Genomic DNA, 18,104 nt, shown 5'->3' with positions numbered 1-18,104 from the left:
AAAATACCAAAGTGCCTTACAAGAAAAATGAGAGGGGCAAAAATGTTTATTGGAAAGGTATATGGAGAAATACTTCAATGGCATGTATTTGAAAGACGCCTCATGGCTTCAGTTTCGCAGAATTTGAAAAAAGCCTTGTCAACGTTGGCTCTGAAATGCTTTATAGCCGCTACACGGACACCCATAGACCTGATACTAATTAAAGGCTGGAATTTCCAAAATCATCCTATTGTCTCCAATTAGTAGCCAATTCCCCACCAAGAAGTCTATAAAGGGACAGGCATAAATTATGATGTGTCTAGATTCTTTTGACATAAATTATGATGTGTCTAGAGAATAAAATTACGACTGGCCTACGGATCAAGTAGAGAACGTCATCTTGTTCCTTGCCATCGAAGGCGCTGTATTCTCAGGCTGTGGAAGGCTATTTGCTGCCTTCTCTCTGTAATATCAATCCTTTGTACTCCAACCTTCTCCACTCCGGCCCACTTAGGCTGGGCTTTCCTATTTCACTTTCTCCATGCTTAATCCTTATGGAAATAATTTAATTCACTCACGGTTTCAGTTGCCTTCTGTATGTCAATGACTCCAAGGCCCAACTGTTACAATCTGCCTCTCCTCAGAATATACTCAGCAAAATATTTCCCTTAACAGCAACATCTTACCAAAAAGTTCTTTCACTCATGCACTAAAAATAATTCCTTACAGGCTTCTTTCCATGTTACTGTCATTGGTGCTCAGTCTCTCTGGTCTTGATAGATCAGGTTGTTTCACTCTTTCCTTCAGTTTCTATACCTAAGCCATAAACCAGTTCTCTAGTTACTCCTTTAAAAATTCTCTTCGACTTCCCTGGTCACCACGGCTCCAACCGTAATCATTTCATGCTTACAGACCCCAGCAGCCCACAAGCTGTCTGGGTTAACTCAGGCTCTACCGTCACTCCCCCTGGGACTATCCTTCATGGCTCTCAAATCTGTTGTTGCTTTAATCATATGATTCTCATTTAGAACAACAGGGTATTTCCCGGCTACCTACCCACTGTATATACTATATTATTTATTCGATTGTACTCCGTTCCCAGCATGGAAAGGTACTTTTTTTTCCTGCCAGCTACGTAGTTCTCCAATCAGTCTTAATTTGCTCAGAGAATCTAACTAAAACTGACCTGAGCAAAACAAATATAAATCAAATTGTTTACATATTTTATTAACATTTTTTTAAATTTATTTTTGAGAGAGCGCGTGTGCGCGAGAGAGCGAATGCAAGCAGGGGAGGGGCAGACAGGGAGAGGGAGACACAGAATCTGAAGCAGGCTCCATGCGCTGAGCTGTCAGCACAGAGCCCGACGTGGGGCTCTAACCCACAAACTTTGAGATCACGACCTGAGCCGAAGCCGGACGCTTAACCGACTGAGCCACCCATTCACCCCTCAAATAGTCCATGTATTTTAAAGCAAAATGCAATTTTTAATCATTAGTATCAGTAGAGATAATAAGCACAACCGGTCTGTGGTTAGATATGAATTATTACATTTTCACTTTTTTGATACTTGTTGACTGATCTTTCCCACCATCGATGCATTAAACACCTTGCCAGTAGGGTCTGGGCTTATTCTATCATTTATTCTTTGCTACTCCTCTATGCCCGAGCATGGTACATTACACATTCAAAACTTTGACAGTAATAGTTTCCTGTTCTGAACTCAGTGCTCACAGGGGATACAGACTACTATACTATCTATAGTACAGTATCTGTAGTACAGACTACAACAGAAATTTGAATGGGTATTAATGGCAAATGACAAAAACATTAGACTTTGATCTCTGCCTATTTAAAAACTGCTATAACCTTTTGACTTAAGTGAAAGTATTATTCACATAAAAATCCTGCAAGATATGTGTTTAGTTTTCAGAAAAAAAACCTGGATTTTGACCCGTGTTGAACCTGGGTAATTATTTAATGTCATCGTATAAGGAAAATCAGGTTAAACTAGGTTCCTAATAGTAAAAATTCTTTCCATACCCTTTCAGACAAATCAGAGAAATTAACTGCCTATAAATGATATTTATACATATTAAAAATAGTATTTTCCTGAAACCATTAAATTGTCCCAAATGGAAAGCTCTGAGAAAGTTTAAAAGACAATAACCAAATGAGCTTTGCTCATTCGCCACTTGTCTCCCCCCGCCCCCCCCCCCCCCCCCCCGCCATAGAATGTATGCTCCATGTGGGCAAAACGACCCTGCTGTATCCCTCACACGGCGAACAATGCCTGGAACACGGCAGACATGCAATACTGAATACATCTGCTGATTCTTTGATACAAAAACCAGGTAGATGTCTCTAATTTTGGATAAAATCTTTAAATTCTTAGTTCAGTAATCTATAGGCTACAAACAAGGATGTTTTAAGAAAGCAAGTTAAAATTATGTGCAACACGTGCAATACTTTTTATCTGCATTTAGAAAACAGACCTCTTTAGCAGTATTTTACTTTCAAAGAGAAACTAATGTCAAGCCCACAAACTTAGCTGCTCCATTAACAGGCTTACTAGCTAATTTTGAGAAATACCATCAATACCCCAACAAAGACTCATGCATTTTTCTTTGAATAGTCAGTTATGAGAAACTAGGTTTCATTCTACTCTGAATCTATTACACTTCTCTTAGTGCATTCATAAAATACCAGATGTATTGATGCAATGGAGCAAATTACAGAATAAAGCAAAAACTTGAGTCCTATAAATCACAATTGTTAAGACTCACTGATAGTTTAGGAGAAGCCTGAAAACACTAAGATTTCTAAGCTAAAGTCATAGGAGTATTAATCATAAAATACTATAACTCCTTACTACATTTCCAAGACTTAAAAGGGAGGGGACAAAATAACAGCTGGAGATTAAATTCAGTGAAGGCACAGAATGAGGAAAACTAAAAGAAAGGATGTTGCAGGGATAAGTTTTGATTCTAAGTTTGTTGCCCCACATCTAAAGATGAAAGGATTTAAAAAACAAAGCAAAATTTACTTTCATAACTGGGTATGTTAAAACTTCCTACTCCTAATATCCACATGTGCTGAAGATTATATATTAAATAAATAAAACAACAACAACATGAAAGTCAAAGCAGCGTTTTTTACACCTTTGTAGAAAAAATTAGGTGAAATGTCATTCTGGTTTTCTCCTAAAATTGAAGTTTCTCCAGGTATTGTTGGGGACATGAAGAAGTACTCATGATTTTTCCCAATTGAATTATATTTTAGTATTTTTCCATTTAAGCACCAGAAAAGTCCATCGATAGGATTCGAATTCCTAAGCTGCAGTTACTAATTTGGTTTTTTTAAACATTTTTTTTTTAGCGTTTATTCATTTCTGAGAGACAGAGACAAAGCAGGAGTTGGGAAGGGGCCAGAGAGAGAGGGAGACAGAATCGGAATCAGGTTCCAAGCTCCAGGCTCGAACTCACGAACTGTGAGATCATGACCTGAGCTGAAGTCAGATACTTGACTGCCTGAGCCACCCAGGTGCCCCTGTCGTTACTATTTTGTATGGGAGACAATGATGCTTTTTGCCAAACCACAGTCCTATTTCCAGTAGCAAAATACAAAATAAAAAGCAAAACAAAATACTGACCAAGAGGATGGCACTGGCATTTATTTCACTCCCTTTAACTCTATATGAAGGGGTGCTATTATCATTCCTATTTTACAGATACGGGAACAGAGGTGCCTAACCACTGTCACATGCTAGGAAGTAGCAGAGCTGGGATTAGAAACCCAAGAAATCTGGTTCCCACAGTCTTATTCACTATACTGAAGTGTCCACTTTATTCCCCTAACACTCATCTGTAATTAATGTGTTGTTTCCCACCAGATCAGTGGTTCTCAGGCAGGGTGATTTTGTCCAACAACCCCTCACTCCCTGAATCTAGCTGGAAAACACTTGGGCAATGTTTGGAGACAATTTTGGTTGTCACGACTTGGGGGTGGCGGCAGTATTACTGGCATCTACAGGGCAGATACAGGATGTGCTGCTAAAAATTCTGTAATGCGCAGGACAGCCTCCCAACAACTCGTTATCCAGCATAAAACACACACCGTGCCGAGGCTGAGAAATCCTGTAAGAGAGTATAAATTCTAGAAGGGCAGGGTCCTAAGCTGATCTCAGTTTTTGCTCTATCCTCACACCTAGAACAATTGTGCTTGACCAGTAAGTCTTAAACTTACCTGAATATTTGTTTTCAAGAGCCTAGAACTCAGCCTTGTGCCCAGCCGGTAGACAACATTTATTAAAGGTAACAAAATTAATGGTGATGCCCTCAAAGAAGGTCAAATGGGTATAAGAGGACACAGCAAATCAAGGCAATTTTAGTGCCCCATAATCCCACTTTTTGGAGTTTTTTCTCCCAATGACTATTAATAAAACCAGTTCTTCCAAGATAAGTCTCTTAAGTACGTGGGACTTCTGAAAGAACAGGTTTTTCTTTAGATACATAAAACTTTTAAATACATGGAACTCTTGGAGTTAAATTTGTAAAAGATCAGACCTTTTTCTTTAAAATGAAAGCCTTTAAAGTTCCATTCACGGGGCGCCTGGGTGGCTCAGTTGGTTAAGCGTCCGACTTCAGCTCAGGTCATGATCTCGCGGTCCGTAAATTTGAGCCCCGCATCGGGCTCTGGGCTGATGGCTCAGAGCCTGGAGCCTGCTTCCGATTCTGTGTCTCCCTCTCTCTCTGCCCCTCCCCCGTTCATGCTCTGTCTCTGTCTCAAAAATAAATAAACGTTAAAAAAAAAAAGATAAAGTTCCATTCACATGGCATGTATTTAAGAGATTAGTAGACACCCCTAAATTAGATGGCATCACTAATCGATTGCTGATATGCTCCAGTGACTGGGAAAAACTTTGAGAAAGTCTGAGTTAAGATTGGTTTACAAATTTCAAAATAACTGAATTATAGCACACATAAGAAAAAGCCAGGTTATCTAAAAAGAAAGTAGTACTTGAGTCCACTTCATTCCAAGATCTTTATAACCATAATATTCTAAGTATAACTTCATCCTGTATTTTTAAAAAATCCATTAAGCGTAACATTTGTCCAAGTATTTTCAGTTCTTTCCCCTACACTTCAAAGAGCTACTAAACATTACCCAAAAGGCATACGTTCATTAATATTGCTTGATTTACAAAATTCTTTTCCAAGAAAAAATTCAAAAGGTGGTTTATGTGGCTATTCAAACAATACTAGGGAAAAAAATCTGACATCTTTCACTCACCATTTCTATAATTAATGAATGAATCTTGCTTGTCCAAATCTTAAATTATGAAATCACACTATGTAAAATGCACCTATTACATTTAAAAAGTTAAACCCATATTTATTTACTAGCACTGTTAAACATTACACAAAACACAGTCAAGTGGCAAGTAATTATAATGCAAGCCCTTGCATGGCAATCCAAATTTATTGAACTACTGATGCTAAGTTATACAAAATTGCACCACTTTAATTAAGGCTTTTAGTTTACATTTGGCCACCTCAAAGTCGTTGTAACATTAGGTTGGTCAATTTAAATACTGTGGCTCCCTGTTGGATAGACACACAATCTTTACACCCAAACGTTAATGCATACAAAGCAACAAGGCATTGTTAAATAAAACAGCAATAGTTACTGCAACTTAGGCCTTGTGACCAATTACACATGATTAAAATTACTTCCCACATTCACATCCACAGTACTCGTCCACCATTTAACATCTCAACCAAAACGTTACACATGTGAAACAATCACTAACAGGCAAAAATACTAAACCTGTATATTTGGTATTGCAAATACACTTATGCATGAGCAAGCAAGGGATTCACAGTGAGAATCTACAGCTGCAGAAGCCTGAAAATGATTTACAAAAATTGTTAAATCATTAAAAAATTGTTTGAAAATATACACTTCTTGTTGTAGACCCCCACTGTACACACAACTATAAACATTGTTCCCTATGTAAACAAAAAAGGAAACATATAATATAAGATTTGAAAAGTCTGGACATTTCCTTCCCAACAGATATTAAAGGCAACGTCTTTAATCTAAGACATTATACTGAAAGGACTATCATATTTTAAAGACAAGATCACTGTCTCCACAGGTTTTTTTAAAAATTAAAAAAACTATATAGCTGTGTTAATCAAAGCACTTATTTGTACAATACAATGATAATGACCTTGAATTTCTTAAAAAAAATTACAATAAGCTACAAGTATCAAAGAAGCGAAGTTATCTGGAGTAGTCTATATAGGAGCTCTTTGGACTTTCTTTTATTATGCTAAAATAGTGGTGCTTTTAGGATTTACATTATTGTACTCTCCAATACAAAGTATGGGGCATGTTAAAGTATACAGTACACCATTTTCATACATGTACAACATTGGTGGATGAAAAATGTCTCTTAGCAGTAATACTGGATTGTAGCCTCTGGTTTTACCAGCTGCATACTCTAGGACTATTATATAAGTAAAAATCTCTCTTGTGATACTGGAAAGTGATTAGAATGTGCAAACTGATGTAGTAGCTTTCATCCGCCTCTTAAAGGGTACCACCACAGAAAGTCCATTTAAGATGTTGGTAGGTTTAACAAAGTTGGAATGCTGGCACTGTTGAATTGGGCAACAGTTCTTCAGACCTGTCAAAACGGAAAAATTACATTGAAAACATGGGTTGAAAACAGCACACCCAAGATCCAAAGGAACATATTAAAACAACAGTGTTAAAGTGTTAGAAATGAAGAGAATACAGGCCCTTGTCATTACATTCGTGACGATGTACACACAACTCATAGCAAAGCAAAGCGTGGGGAGACATTTTCATCTTTTTGGAATGACTTCATCTATTCTGCTGCCCTCCTGAAAGTCAGTCAAATGAAAGTTTTAGATACAAAAAGGGAATGTACCTTAGTGCAAATTTCTGTGTATTACCCTTCCAAAGACTAAAAGCAGAATAATAAAAAACACCACATTAAAACTTTAGGTCAGGTCAACTTTATTAGAATTAGGATTAAAAAACAGATAGCGACATTAACAAAATGAATGTTTCCAATCCTAGAATTACAGAAGTATAGAATGCACATCCAACCAGGGTTTCTAATACCAGAAAACCAAGATCTTTCTTCCATACTCTTCCAGGAAGAGTGGCTACAAAGCTAGTTCAGAGTAGCAGACAAAACAGAATTTATTTCATGATGGCTCTTAACAGTTGACAGTTATAAATGTTCTAATTCCATATTTAAACAAATTAGATCAACTTAAGATGGATGTCAGAAAAAGCTGGTATTATGCTAAAATCATACGTAATTAAACTTAAAAAATTTGTGAGTGATGTAAAAGAAGTAAAATCAGAACTCTTTCTGCCAAATATTTATTTTCTTTGGATGATTTTCTGTATACATTCCTGACTATGAAAAAGTTTTCTTTTTTTACTGTTTCTCTGGGGTTCAGACTTGCTGCAAGTTCCAGAAATGCTGTTAATATAGATATGGCTGTTGAAGCAATTTTTATGAATGCCTTGAACTTTAAGTCCTCATTTAGTCTGAACGAGTTTGGTAACTTTTCTAAATCCTAGCAGACTGAATGTAGCAAACTGAATAGCACAGATGGGAGTGTGTGAGCTCACGCACATGTGTGCCAAGAATGGGCATGTGGTCAGGAGTGAGAGGATATCAGGAATGAGAGCACTTATCTAAACAGAAAGCTTTAAATGCAGAGTAGGGACAGAAACTCTAAGAGGCAGAATCAGAAGTGCTATAGTAGAGGGCCATTTTAACACAGGAAGTAGCAGAGCCACAAATACTAAAAGTTCTCAAGGATAAGTACAGTAAAATATAGTTTTAATGATAAGGAGGCAAGAAACCATTCTCATTGGCAAAGAGCAGCAGATGATAGTTGAGGGTTTACCAAGTACCAGGTACTGATCTAAGTGATTTACAAGTATTAACTCATTTAAAAAAAATTAAAAAAAAAGTTTTTTTAACGTTTATTTTTGAGTGAGAGACAGAGCACAAGTAGGGGAGGGGCAGACACACACACACACAGAATCTGAAGCAAGTTCCAGGCTCTGAGCTGTCAGCACAAAGCCCGACGCAGGGCTTGAACTCACGAACTGCAAGATCATGACCTGAACTAAAGTCGGATGCTTAACTGACTGAGTCACCCAGGCGCTCTGATATTAACTCATTTAATATGACTGTTTTCAAAAACTATATAAAAATGTTGCATGTTCAGTTTTCCTTTGTCGTCTCATCTCTTGAGTTGTTTCTGTGGTTTTCTATGCCTAGGAACTCTTTGGCTATCAATGTCTTTTGCTGACGGACTTTCCCTGAATCCGCAGTTTATATTTGACTAATTTGGTGCCCCAGGTATATATGCTCCTATAGGACCTATAACAGCATAGTGACTAAGCATGGGCTTGAGAGCTAGTTCATTGTTTAAATTCTGAGCCATGAACTCAGATCACTGGATTCAAATTCTGGCTCTGCTATTTACTAACTGCAGGGCATGAACAAGAAATAATCTTTTTGTGCTTTAATTCTCTCATCTGTTATATGAGAATAACAGCTCCTGCCTCAGAGGACTGTTGGGAGAATTCAATTAATATGTGGACAATACTGAGTGCCAGGGATATGATAAATGTGTCAGGAGTTTTTACTATCAATCCGATGCTGGACTTATACTATCCTGCATTTATCATATTTTGCAACTGTTTGTCTAATTCTTCCACTAGACCTGACTTAGCTTAAGGCTATAGATAGGAAAGAAGGTTGGTTTTGCTCACCACAATACCGTCAGCACAAACCAAGGTCCCAGTGGGGCATAAGTATACACTGGATGAACTTACCTACAATATTCAGTTACATGAAATACCCTACTTTTGATGATATATAAAGGAAATAATTAATTACTGGGATATCATACTAACTTGTGGATATCTTAAAAAGGAAGTAACCATCTTTTTTTTTTAGAACAACAAAACATTCTATACTCGTTTTCTTCATAGAGTGCCCTTAATGAAGCTGAAGTTAAAGGTTAGGGAAAAAGATAAATTAACATACCTGGCTCAGAGCTACAATGCATTTAATATATTAAAGCAGCTGACATGTTGACTTTTTGCGGGTCTTCCCAGGCACTGGAGTTTTTCTGTTAATTTGCCGCACTAGGTCATAAAAGATCTGCAAACACAGTATTTTTTTTTTTTTAATTTATAGGAGAAAAAAACCCAAAAAAGAAAAAGTAAAATGAAAGACTGAACTTTCCATGGATATATATATATGAACTCCAACAAGTATTGGAGTTAACTTAACTTATTGGAGTTAACAAGTTCAGTTATGGAATAAGTAAAACCAGGTATTTCTGTAACTGCTAAATTTTCTTATTTTTTTAGGGGTGCTAAAATTATTCTCCTTAAAACAAACACTGACTTAAGAAGCAGCAGAGATCTTATTGTAGTTCATTAGAACATTTAACACCATTCAAAGAAAACAATCTTTTACTCTTTAAATCTTTCTATGTATCTTTATCCTATAATATTACTTAAGCCCCTTCAAAGCAAGAACCGTGCATGCCTTCTTGAATTTGTCTCCATCTTTTTTTTCTTTTAAAGTTTATTTTTATTTATTTTGAGAGACAGAGAGCAAGCAGGGGAGGAGCAGAGAGAGGGAGAGACAGAATCCCAAGCAGGCTCCATGCTGTCAGCGTGGAGCCCAATGCGGGGCTTGAACTCACCAACCGTGAGATCATGACCTAAATGGAAATCAAGAGTTGGACGCTTAACCAACTGAGCCACCCAGGTGCCCCAATTTGTGTCCATCTTTTACAAAACATCCTTTATACACACACACCTGAACTCTTAATCCTGTCTTTCCCACCCCTATCTTTTTTTGTCCAGTCTTTCTTTTTTTCATAGTAAATTCCAGCATTTAATAAAGAGGCTATAATAGAGAGCTGTGCTGCTTATTAACATATATATTTAACATAAGATTTTTGGTTAGAAGATCAACAAGCACCCGGAGTAAGCATTAACTTGGAGCTGTGTTAACACACACACATATTTTTCATTAATTTTAAATCCTGAATTCCAAACCAAGAGTTTTTTTAAAGTATGTCACCATACCTCATTAACATTTATTTTTGATTTTGCGGAGGATTCTAAGAATGCACAATTGTTCCATTGTCTTGCTAGATTTTGACCTTGTTCCTTTCCTACAACTCTTTCATCTTCCAAGTCACACTTATTACCAACCAGAATCATTGGAACCTAAAAATACAAAACAAAATTGTGAGGGTAAAAAAAAGTAAGTGAATATGCTCTATACATTCAAATCCAAAGAATTCTAAGAGTCAACCCTAAGGATTACTTTTTATGCCCAAGAAAAATACTAAATTAAACAATATGTAATAAAATTTATAGTCAAATATGAAAACCTTAACTCTGTTCAGAACCTTTCATGTGAAATTTTTAGAAAACAAGCCGTGATGTACTTATAAAAGAGGGAAAAAAAACTTTAAAATTATGTCCCAATGGACTTATAACTAAATATAGTAAGCAAAACACAAAATATTTTTAAAAAGTACAAAAGGGTATTACTATGAAATGTCAATATATTTCAAAAGTTTTAAATGTTTTTCTAAGGGATGTGAATCAATTACAAGTTTTTTGGTTTACCGACATGCATTTATCAAATAATCATTCTTAATTTAATAATACAAAAAGGAGAAATTTGGAAAGCTCCTAAAAGTTTTAGTTTTTACTAAAAATTTAGACAACCTTAATCATGTGATGTCTGTAACTTTAAAAGGACACTATAGAGATAAATAATACTTACTCTGTAAAATTCCTATTAATCATTTAGAGATTGGTTTTCTAGAGAATTTTTGGGAAAAAAATCCAAATTAGAATATCAAGAATTTTGGCTTTTAGGAACAGATATAAAATTTTATATTCATACTTATTTAATTTAACGTAACTGATAGAAGAACACTAATTATCAGAAATAGCAGAAAACAGACTAATTGTGAAATGTTCACTGAGCTGTAAAGATGTAATAATTCCCCAAAGTTCTCCTGTTTTAGAAGTCAAGGAAATGGGAACATTTCCCACAGATGCCTCTGAACTCTCACAATATTTGCTTATAATTAAGTTATGTATATAATACAGTGGTTCTTAAAAGTGTGATACCCAGACCAGCAGCATCAACACCATCTGGAAACCTGTTAGAAATGGAAATTCTTGAGCCCTAATCCTAGACCTACTGAATCAGAAATTGTGGGAGTCAGAGTTGGCAATCTGTTTTAACTAGGCATATAGCTGGTTCTGATGCAAGATCAATTCTGAGAACTGCTATCTATAGTATGATGAGGAAGTTAAGTAATCCTTTTAAAGTTTCCTACAGGGATTAAACTCCATTATGGTGCACTGTGAAGAGGCATGCAGGTTAATGTTAGAATCTAATGTATTTGTTGGCTTCCTTCTAAAAATATTATTATGCTCCTTTTCTATCAGTTGAGGTGTGTTCATATGTAGTTCTGATTCTTGTTTGAAAGGCTCTTAAGTCTACCAAAAATGTATAGAACATCTATTAGTAACATTTGCCACCCACATCTTTCCTTCCTTCCCACCAAATGCATGATTTAAAGAGAGGAGGGGGATAAAATTTATTTTACACAGGTTAAGAAGGGAGGAGGGGATTTCTTACTTTCCACGTTGTAAATATTTGAAAATACTATGAGTGTTAAAGATGTATTTCTGCCTTTTAAGGAAAAAAGCTTTCGAAAAACTAGTCCCCCAACCCCCCACCAACCACATGAACTTTAAATTGGATTTAAATTCAAATTCTTAAACTGGGTATCACTACAGTAAGGGTTTGAAATAAAATATATTCATTAGGAAATCAGCTTACATCATCAGTGTCTTTAACTCGAAGAATTTGCTCTCTCAGATCTTGTAAATCATTAAATGTGGACTGTGCTGTGATGGAATAAACTAATGCAAAGCCTTGTCCGTTTTTCATGTATAAATCCCTCATTGCGGTAAATTGTTCCTATAGCAGAAACAAAGGATCATTAAAAAACAAAGTTCTTACAGTTAATTTGATAATTTTAAACGTCTATAATTAGTGCTTGATGAAGAATATAGTAGTATTATGTAACATTACTTAAAACTATAGTCCATGGCAAGATGCTATTTGAAAACTGGTATTTCATGAAATTTTTACTTAACAATAAAACAACCAAAGCAGATTTATGTGCAATAAATATACTTAAGTGGGGAAGAAATATCCTTTCTCCAAAAGAATCCGAAGGAGGCTCCAGGCTCTGAGCTGTCAGCACAGAGCCCGACACGGGACTCGAACTCATGAACTGTGAGATCATGACTTGAGCTGAAGTCAGACGCTTAACTAAATGAGCCACCCTGGCCCCCCAAAAGGCAGTTTTTTAACATATAATATGTAGGGTACTGAAACAATCCCCAAGTTACTCACAGCTCATTTACTAGCTAGTTTACTATAGCTCTAAGGGGACCACCAGCATGCTTACCTACATTATCTTGCCATTTTCCCACATTTTTCCTCCTTCACTAGACTGAGAGCCTTTGCAAGTAAGAACACAGCCCATGCCACATTTCCGGTACTCAAACATTAGATGAATGAATACCATATACCCAGAATAAATCTTCCCTTCACCTTCAGATACCAACAAATCTAAGTTGGTCTATAAATACTTTGAAGGAGGAAAGATACTGCTCAAGATATTTCACAGAGCCACTGAGAAATAAATGTTTACCAAAGTATTTTCCACATTAATTAAAATATGATAATACAGCTTAACTTGTTTTAAAAGTACTAGTGAGGCTGAAAATTTTCAAACAAATTTTCTACTTTTCTTCAATAAATGACCCGCTGCAATTACAAAGCACACGCATAAAAAACAGAATCCAAGAGAACAAAACAGCTTTAAGATTTAAGGCAAGTAGTAAACTTTTAAATAAGCTTAACTAGTATTTGTCTATAGAGTACTAGTATTTCTAAGGTCAATATTACACAAGTTGTACATATACTTTGGTACTTGTTTTACATACCGTTCCTGCAGTATCCAAGATTTCAAGCATACACTGTTGTGCATCTACTTCAACTTGCTGGGGGAAAAAGCAAAATACATCCTCATTTTTATAAGATATAAAAGAATACTTCATTATATACAAAAGCTAATATGACATTTAAAATAGAGATTGCCACTTTACAACTAATCTCAAGCAATACCTGAATAAAACAGGAGAAAAAAACAGCTAGATAATCAAGGTCCACTGACCCTACCCACCCCCCCCCCCCCAAATTGTGTAAGGTGCAAAAATGACATGCTTGTTTTTTTAAAAATTTTTAATTTTACAGAGACACAGAGCACACAAGTAGGGGAGAAGGGCCGAGGGAGAGAGAGAATCTTAAGCAGGCTCCATGCTCAGTGTGGAGCCTGATGTGGGTCTCAATCCCAAAACTGTGTAAGGTGCAAAACAACATGTTGTTTGTTTGTTTGTTTTTTTCAATGTTTTATTTTACAGAGACACAGAGCACACGAGTAGGGGAGAAGGGCAGAGAGAGAGAGACAATCTTAAGTAGGCTCCATGCTCAGTGTGGAGCCTGATGTGGGTCTCGATCCCACGACCCTGGGATTATGACCTGAGCCAGAATCAAGAGTCAGACGCTCAACAGACTGAACCATCCAGATGCCCCTAAAACCATGTGTTCTCAACTCAAAGAAACCTACAAGATCCAAGCTCAATACGAATCACTCAGAACTTAATTCTGGGGAGGAAAGGATTCCAAAATAGCTCAAAAAATAATTTAAACCAGTAGTAGTTCCAAATAAGATCAGAAGTCATTCTATCTTATCACTGCCATACTTTACTTAGATATACCTTCACTTCTCTAGATAACTACATCCCCTTCGCTGCACTGGAACATTTCTGGTAGCAAAGAAGAAGACATGTATCAAATAAGTTATATATCCCTGTGACCTCTTTCCACCTAACATTTCCTAGGATAAGAAGTAAAACAGTATCTACACAGCAGCAGAGGACAAGCTGGCTATTACATAAGAGAGAACTCTCTCCCGACTAATTAAAAACATCTTCATATTAAGTTTTATTGTCACATGTTGTGTTAGTGGACACTAACAGCAGCAGTAGCACTTTCTCAAAGAGTTATAAGTAAAAAGGTTACGGGAGACTTCTGTATTTCCATCTATAGTTTAAAAAGAAAGGAACCTGAGAGTATTCAGTCTTTGGGGGAAGGGTGAGGGGATGTGGAACTATCACTTGAGATGGCCTCGTTCTGAAGTTTGTGTGTCAAATTACAATTTTAATTGTAAACTTTAATTGTAAACTTAAAATTCTCTGAGAGAGAGAGAGAGAGAACAAGTGTTTTAAGATTCTCATTAACTGGTAAGGATGCAATGTCAGGATATAATCAAGGGTGAACTTTTCCTACTAATTTTATAGATTAACTCAGCTTCTTCATCCTACTTTGTAAACAATATTCAACACTTACAAAGCTAAAAATATTCATTTATATTTATAGTAAAGTCTAAAGCAAAAGGCTTTCTAGGGTAACATGTACCTTTCTATAAGAATCTTCTATCGTAGGATCATATTTTTCAACAAAAATTCCTTGAACAAACTGTACAGTCTGAAAAAAATAAATAGCACACCATTATACTTCTTAAAGAAAACTACAAATCCAAATATGTATGCTTTAAACCATTAAACTATTGATTTCATATAGGCACTTATGCCATTGATGAAAACAAAACCACCACTATATTTAAAGTATGCATTAGGTGAGAAAATTACCTTAGAAAGCTTTTCTTAAAAAACATTAGTAACCACTATGCTCCTTATTAGGTAATTCTAACTTTAGAGCTCACATATTTAAAAAAATTTTAAATGTCTTCTATTTCAAACAAACTCAATGGCTTAAATTTGAATTTGAATTAGAAAGAGGCTAATTATTTTGTGTACACAAGTACATACACCCTCAAGACACCGCCCATCACTTTGGATACATTTACAAGTGAAAGAGCAGCTCAGGTCCCATGGTACCTACTTTGCAGTTTGATCTAAACACATCAAGTTCTGTGCATGGTGGCCAATGTAAGTGGCTGAGTTAGATGGTCAATCTGTCTTATCGTGGGGTTTTGCTGAACTGAACTACATGTACTCAAGTTATTCAGCCTGAGTTTCTCCCCTTCCCCAGCCACTACTGTCAAGTTTTCTTTTTTCTTACTATACTATTCTTGAAATGGAAAGCATGGCTGCTAAAATAATGTGAAAACTGGACAGTCATAGGAAATATTTGAAAAAGGTTTTTTATAAGCTTTAATATTTTTTAGCATAAAATGTATATTATAAGCCAAGTCACAATGAGAAAGACCAAAATTCATTCCTATCTGGCTCAGAATACAGATGGACACACATTTATGTGTTCTGTGCTTAGCCCAAATTGTATTCTGCTTATCTCATGTTGGTCTGGAACTAATACACCAGGGGGGATATGATCTACCCAGATACAAGTAAAAGCTGACTAAAATTACAGGAAAAAAATATTGTATTGCTTCTAAAATCACTGAGATTTCACCTTAAAAATAAATGAAGACAAAATAAATGATAATCAAAACCTAAAACTCAACAGAAAAAGAACATGTGTTGGAGTGAATTAGCTTAAGTACAGTGAGAATGACTTACCAGAGCAGATTTTCCAACGCCTCCTGAGCCAAGAACAACTAGCTTATACTCACGCATGGTGCACGCTTGTCAAAGCTAGTACCTTGTAATGAAAAAAAAAATTCTTAAGTAATGTCTTTGTATTCATGTGCTTCTTTTATAAATTAGATATTCAACCAAATAACTTAAAAATGATTACTCTACCATACTAGTGTGGCACGTTCCATAAACAGACTTACTAACGGGTGCTGCTGGTAGGGCTCTTTATGCAACATCAGAGGTAGAAAGAAGCCACAAAATTACAACTTGCAACCCTATCCTAAATTTATACAGAATATTTGCTCTATATTAAGTAAAAAAGGGGGGGGGGCTGAAAAACAGCATGAAGGGATATTTTACTGGTTACAAGATGGCAGTGACAGGCATGTTTAACTCCTTTTCCTGAACCATCTGTAACCTTGAGACCCAAGTAGAGTGCCTACTAAGTACAGGGATATATCCAATGAACAACAACAACAAATTCCTGCCCTCACTGAGCAATATTCCAATAAAGATAAACAGACTACAGCACAGGTCTGCAAACAAATCCAGTCTATCACCTGTTTTTGTACATAAAGTTATTGAAATTTAGTCATGTCCATTCATCTGTGTATTGTCTGTAGTTGCTATCTTGCTTTAGTGACAGAGTTAAGTAGTTACAACATAGGCCATCTGGTCCACAAAGCCTAAAATATTTACTATCTGGCATTTACAGAAAAAATTTGCCAACCCCTGGGATACATGAATGGTAAATGAGTTAGCAGAGAAAGCAGACCAAATATCTATTCCTGAAATGGGGGAAGGTACAAGGAGCCTGACAATGGTCAGGAATCAGAGGCAGAACTAAAGAATATGAGTGCCCAGACTGAAAAACTATGGCATGTTCAGGATGATGAATTAGTGGAAATCAAAACCAAACCAAAAAGAAACAACTAAAATTTCAGTATACTAAGGATAGAGAAAGAAGATCCTAAAAGTTTCCAGGCTAGGAGAATAATGTAAGAATACAAAACTCCTACATTCCTAGAAAACAGTAATTGGTCAGTGGCCATTATATACAGTAGCCACCAGAATAAGTTCTAAATCTTTTTTTTTTTTTTTAATTTTTTTTAACGTTTATTTATTTTTGAGACAGAGAGAGACAGAGCATGAACAGGGGAGGGGCAGAGAGAGAGGGAGACACAGAATCTGAAACAGGCTCCAGGCTCTGAGCTGTCAGCACAGAGCCCAACGTGGGGCTCAAACTCACGGACCGTGAGATCATGACCTGAGCCGAAGTCGGACGCTTAACCGACCAAGCCACCCAGGCGCCCCAATTCTAAATCTTCTCAATCAAGAAATGATAGTTCTATAGTTATAGTTAACAAGTAACTACTAGAACTGGTTTAAACACATTTAATCTACCAATAACCAATTGCTTCAATGAATGAACATGCTTCTGCAAACTAGCCATTACCATCAGCCCCTTACTTCTAAAAGTCAGTCAGTCAAGAAGGGACTCAGTTTAGGCACATTTGTGTTAAATCTCTTTATATACTCTTTCCTTTTCTAAGACTTTCTACAGTCTTAGAAAAGATATCATTTGTTTTACCTTTTTATGCCACTCTTTTATTTCTCCTTAGGACACCGTATCTATTGCCATGGCTTCCTTTCAAAACTTTCTCCATTTCTGACTTTAAATATGTAGACTATCTAGCATATTTTCTCTTCTCCTTAATGGGAGGAAAATCGCCCAAACCAACCAACTAAATTAGCTAACTGCTCCACTTAACTAGTTCCTATGTTTATTTCTACACTGATTGAATCCATCATTTCCATGGACTTTTACCCCAGTTCTTGAACACTGTCTCCTTGACTTTTGTGACCTGGATGATTCTTACCAGATTATAATTTTAGAAAAGGGGATATAAAAGTTGGATCTACTTTTAGCTTTAAGAATATTTCACACAGTAGTATCCATACAAATTTAGGACAAATTACTCTTGCAAATTTATTTTTTAATGTAAAAAATCATTTAAAAACAGGATTATTCAGGTGGCAATTCTATTACCAGTCCCATGCTGACATTACTCAACCACACAGGATCTATACTGACCAATTTGAGAAATACTGTTTTAAAAACTTCAGGTTCTATGAAAGATGTTTCCAAATTTGTGCTTCTGAATCCAACTAGAGAAAATATGGTAATTTTGGGGATAAGAATTTCCTAAACATCCCAAATACTTCAGTAACAGTAAACCAAATATTTTAACATCAAGAAAACTAGACTCATCTCTGCATTCTTTTATCCTTCATGTAGCTGGGCTGTGCCA

The 18,104-nt window shown here is 36.1% G+C and overlaps 1 protein-coding gene across 1 annotated transcript; it reads right to left on the bottom strand.

Annotated features, from left to right (window-relative positions):
* Positions 1–5,426: 5,426 nt before the first annotated feature.
* On the bottom strand, positions 5,427–16,828 carry RAP1B (RAP1B, member of RAS oncogene family). The gene is made up of 7 exons (XM_027071294.2): positions 15,775–16,828; positions 14,651–14,719; positions 13,117–13,173; positions 11,939–12,079; positions 10,153–10,296; positions 9,095–9,211; positions 5,427–6,673 (listed from the first exon to the last, which is right to left on the bottom strand). Exons 1-6 carry the CDS (start codon positions 15,829–15,831, stop codon positions 9,125–9,127), a joined length of 555 nt encoding a protein of 184 aa, XP_026927095.1. The 5' UTR covers positions 15,832–16,828; the 3' UTR covers positions 5,427–6,673; positions 9,095–9,124.
* Positions 16,829–18,104: the final 1,276 nt, after the last annotated feature.

This window comes from Acinonyx jubatus, chromosome B4 (assembly GCF_027475565.1).
Source record: "Acinonyx jubatus isolate Ajub_Pintada_27869175 chromosome B4, VMU_Ajub_asm_v1.0, whole genome shotgun sequence".
NCBI classification, from domain to species: Eukaryota; Metazoa; Chordata; class Mammalia; order Carnivora; family Felidae; genus Acinonyx; species Acinonyx jubatus.
Note: the sequence above shows the minus strand (reverse complement) of the source record. Positions and strands in the feature narration are given on the sequence as shown.

What these genes read in the sequence shown, in the direction of transcription:
- RAP1B (XM_027071294.2), bottom strand. Translation starts at nt 15,831, where the DNA reads ATGCGTGAGTATAAGCTAGTTGTTCTTGGCTCAGGAGGCGTTGGAAAA. An exon ending in GCGTTGGAAAATCTGCTCTG is followed by an intron (nt 14,720 to 15,774) that starts GTAAGTCATTCT and finishes TATTTTTTTCAG; the next exon opens with ACTGTACAGTTTGTTCAAGG. An exon ending in TCTTGGATACTGCAGGAACG is followed by an intron (nt 12,080 to 13,116) that starts GTATGTAAAACA and finishes TTTCTGCTATAG; the next exon opens with GAACAATTTACCGCAATGAG.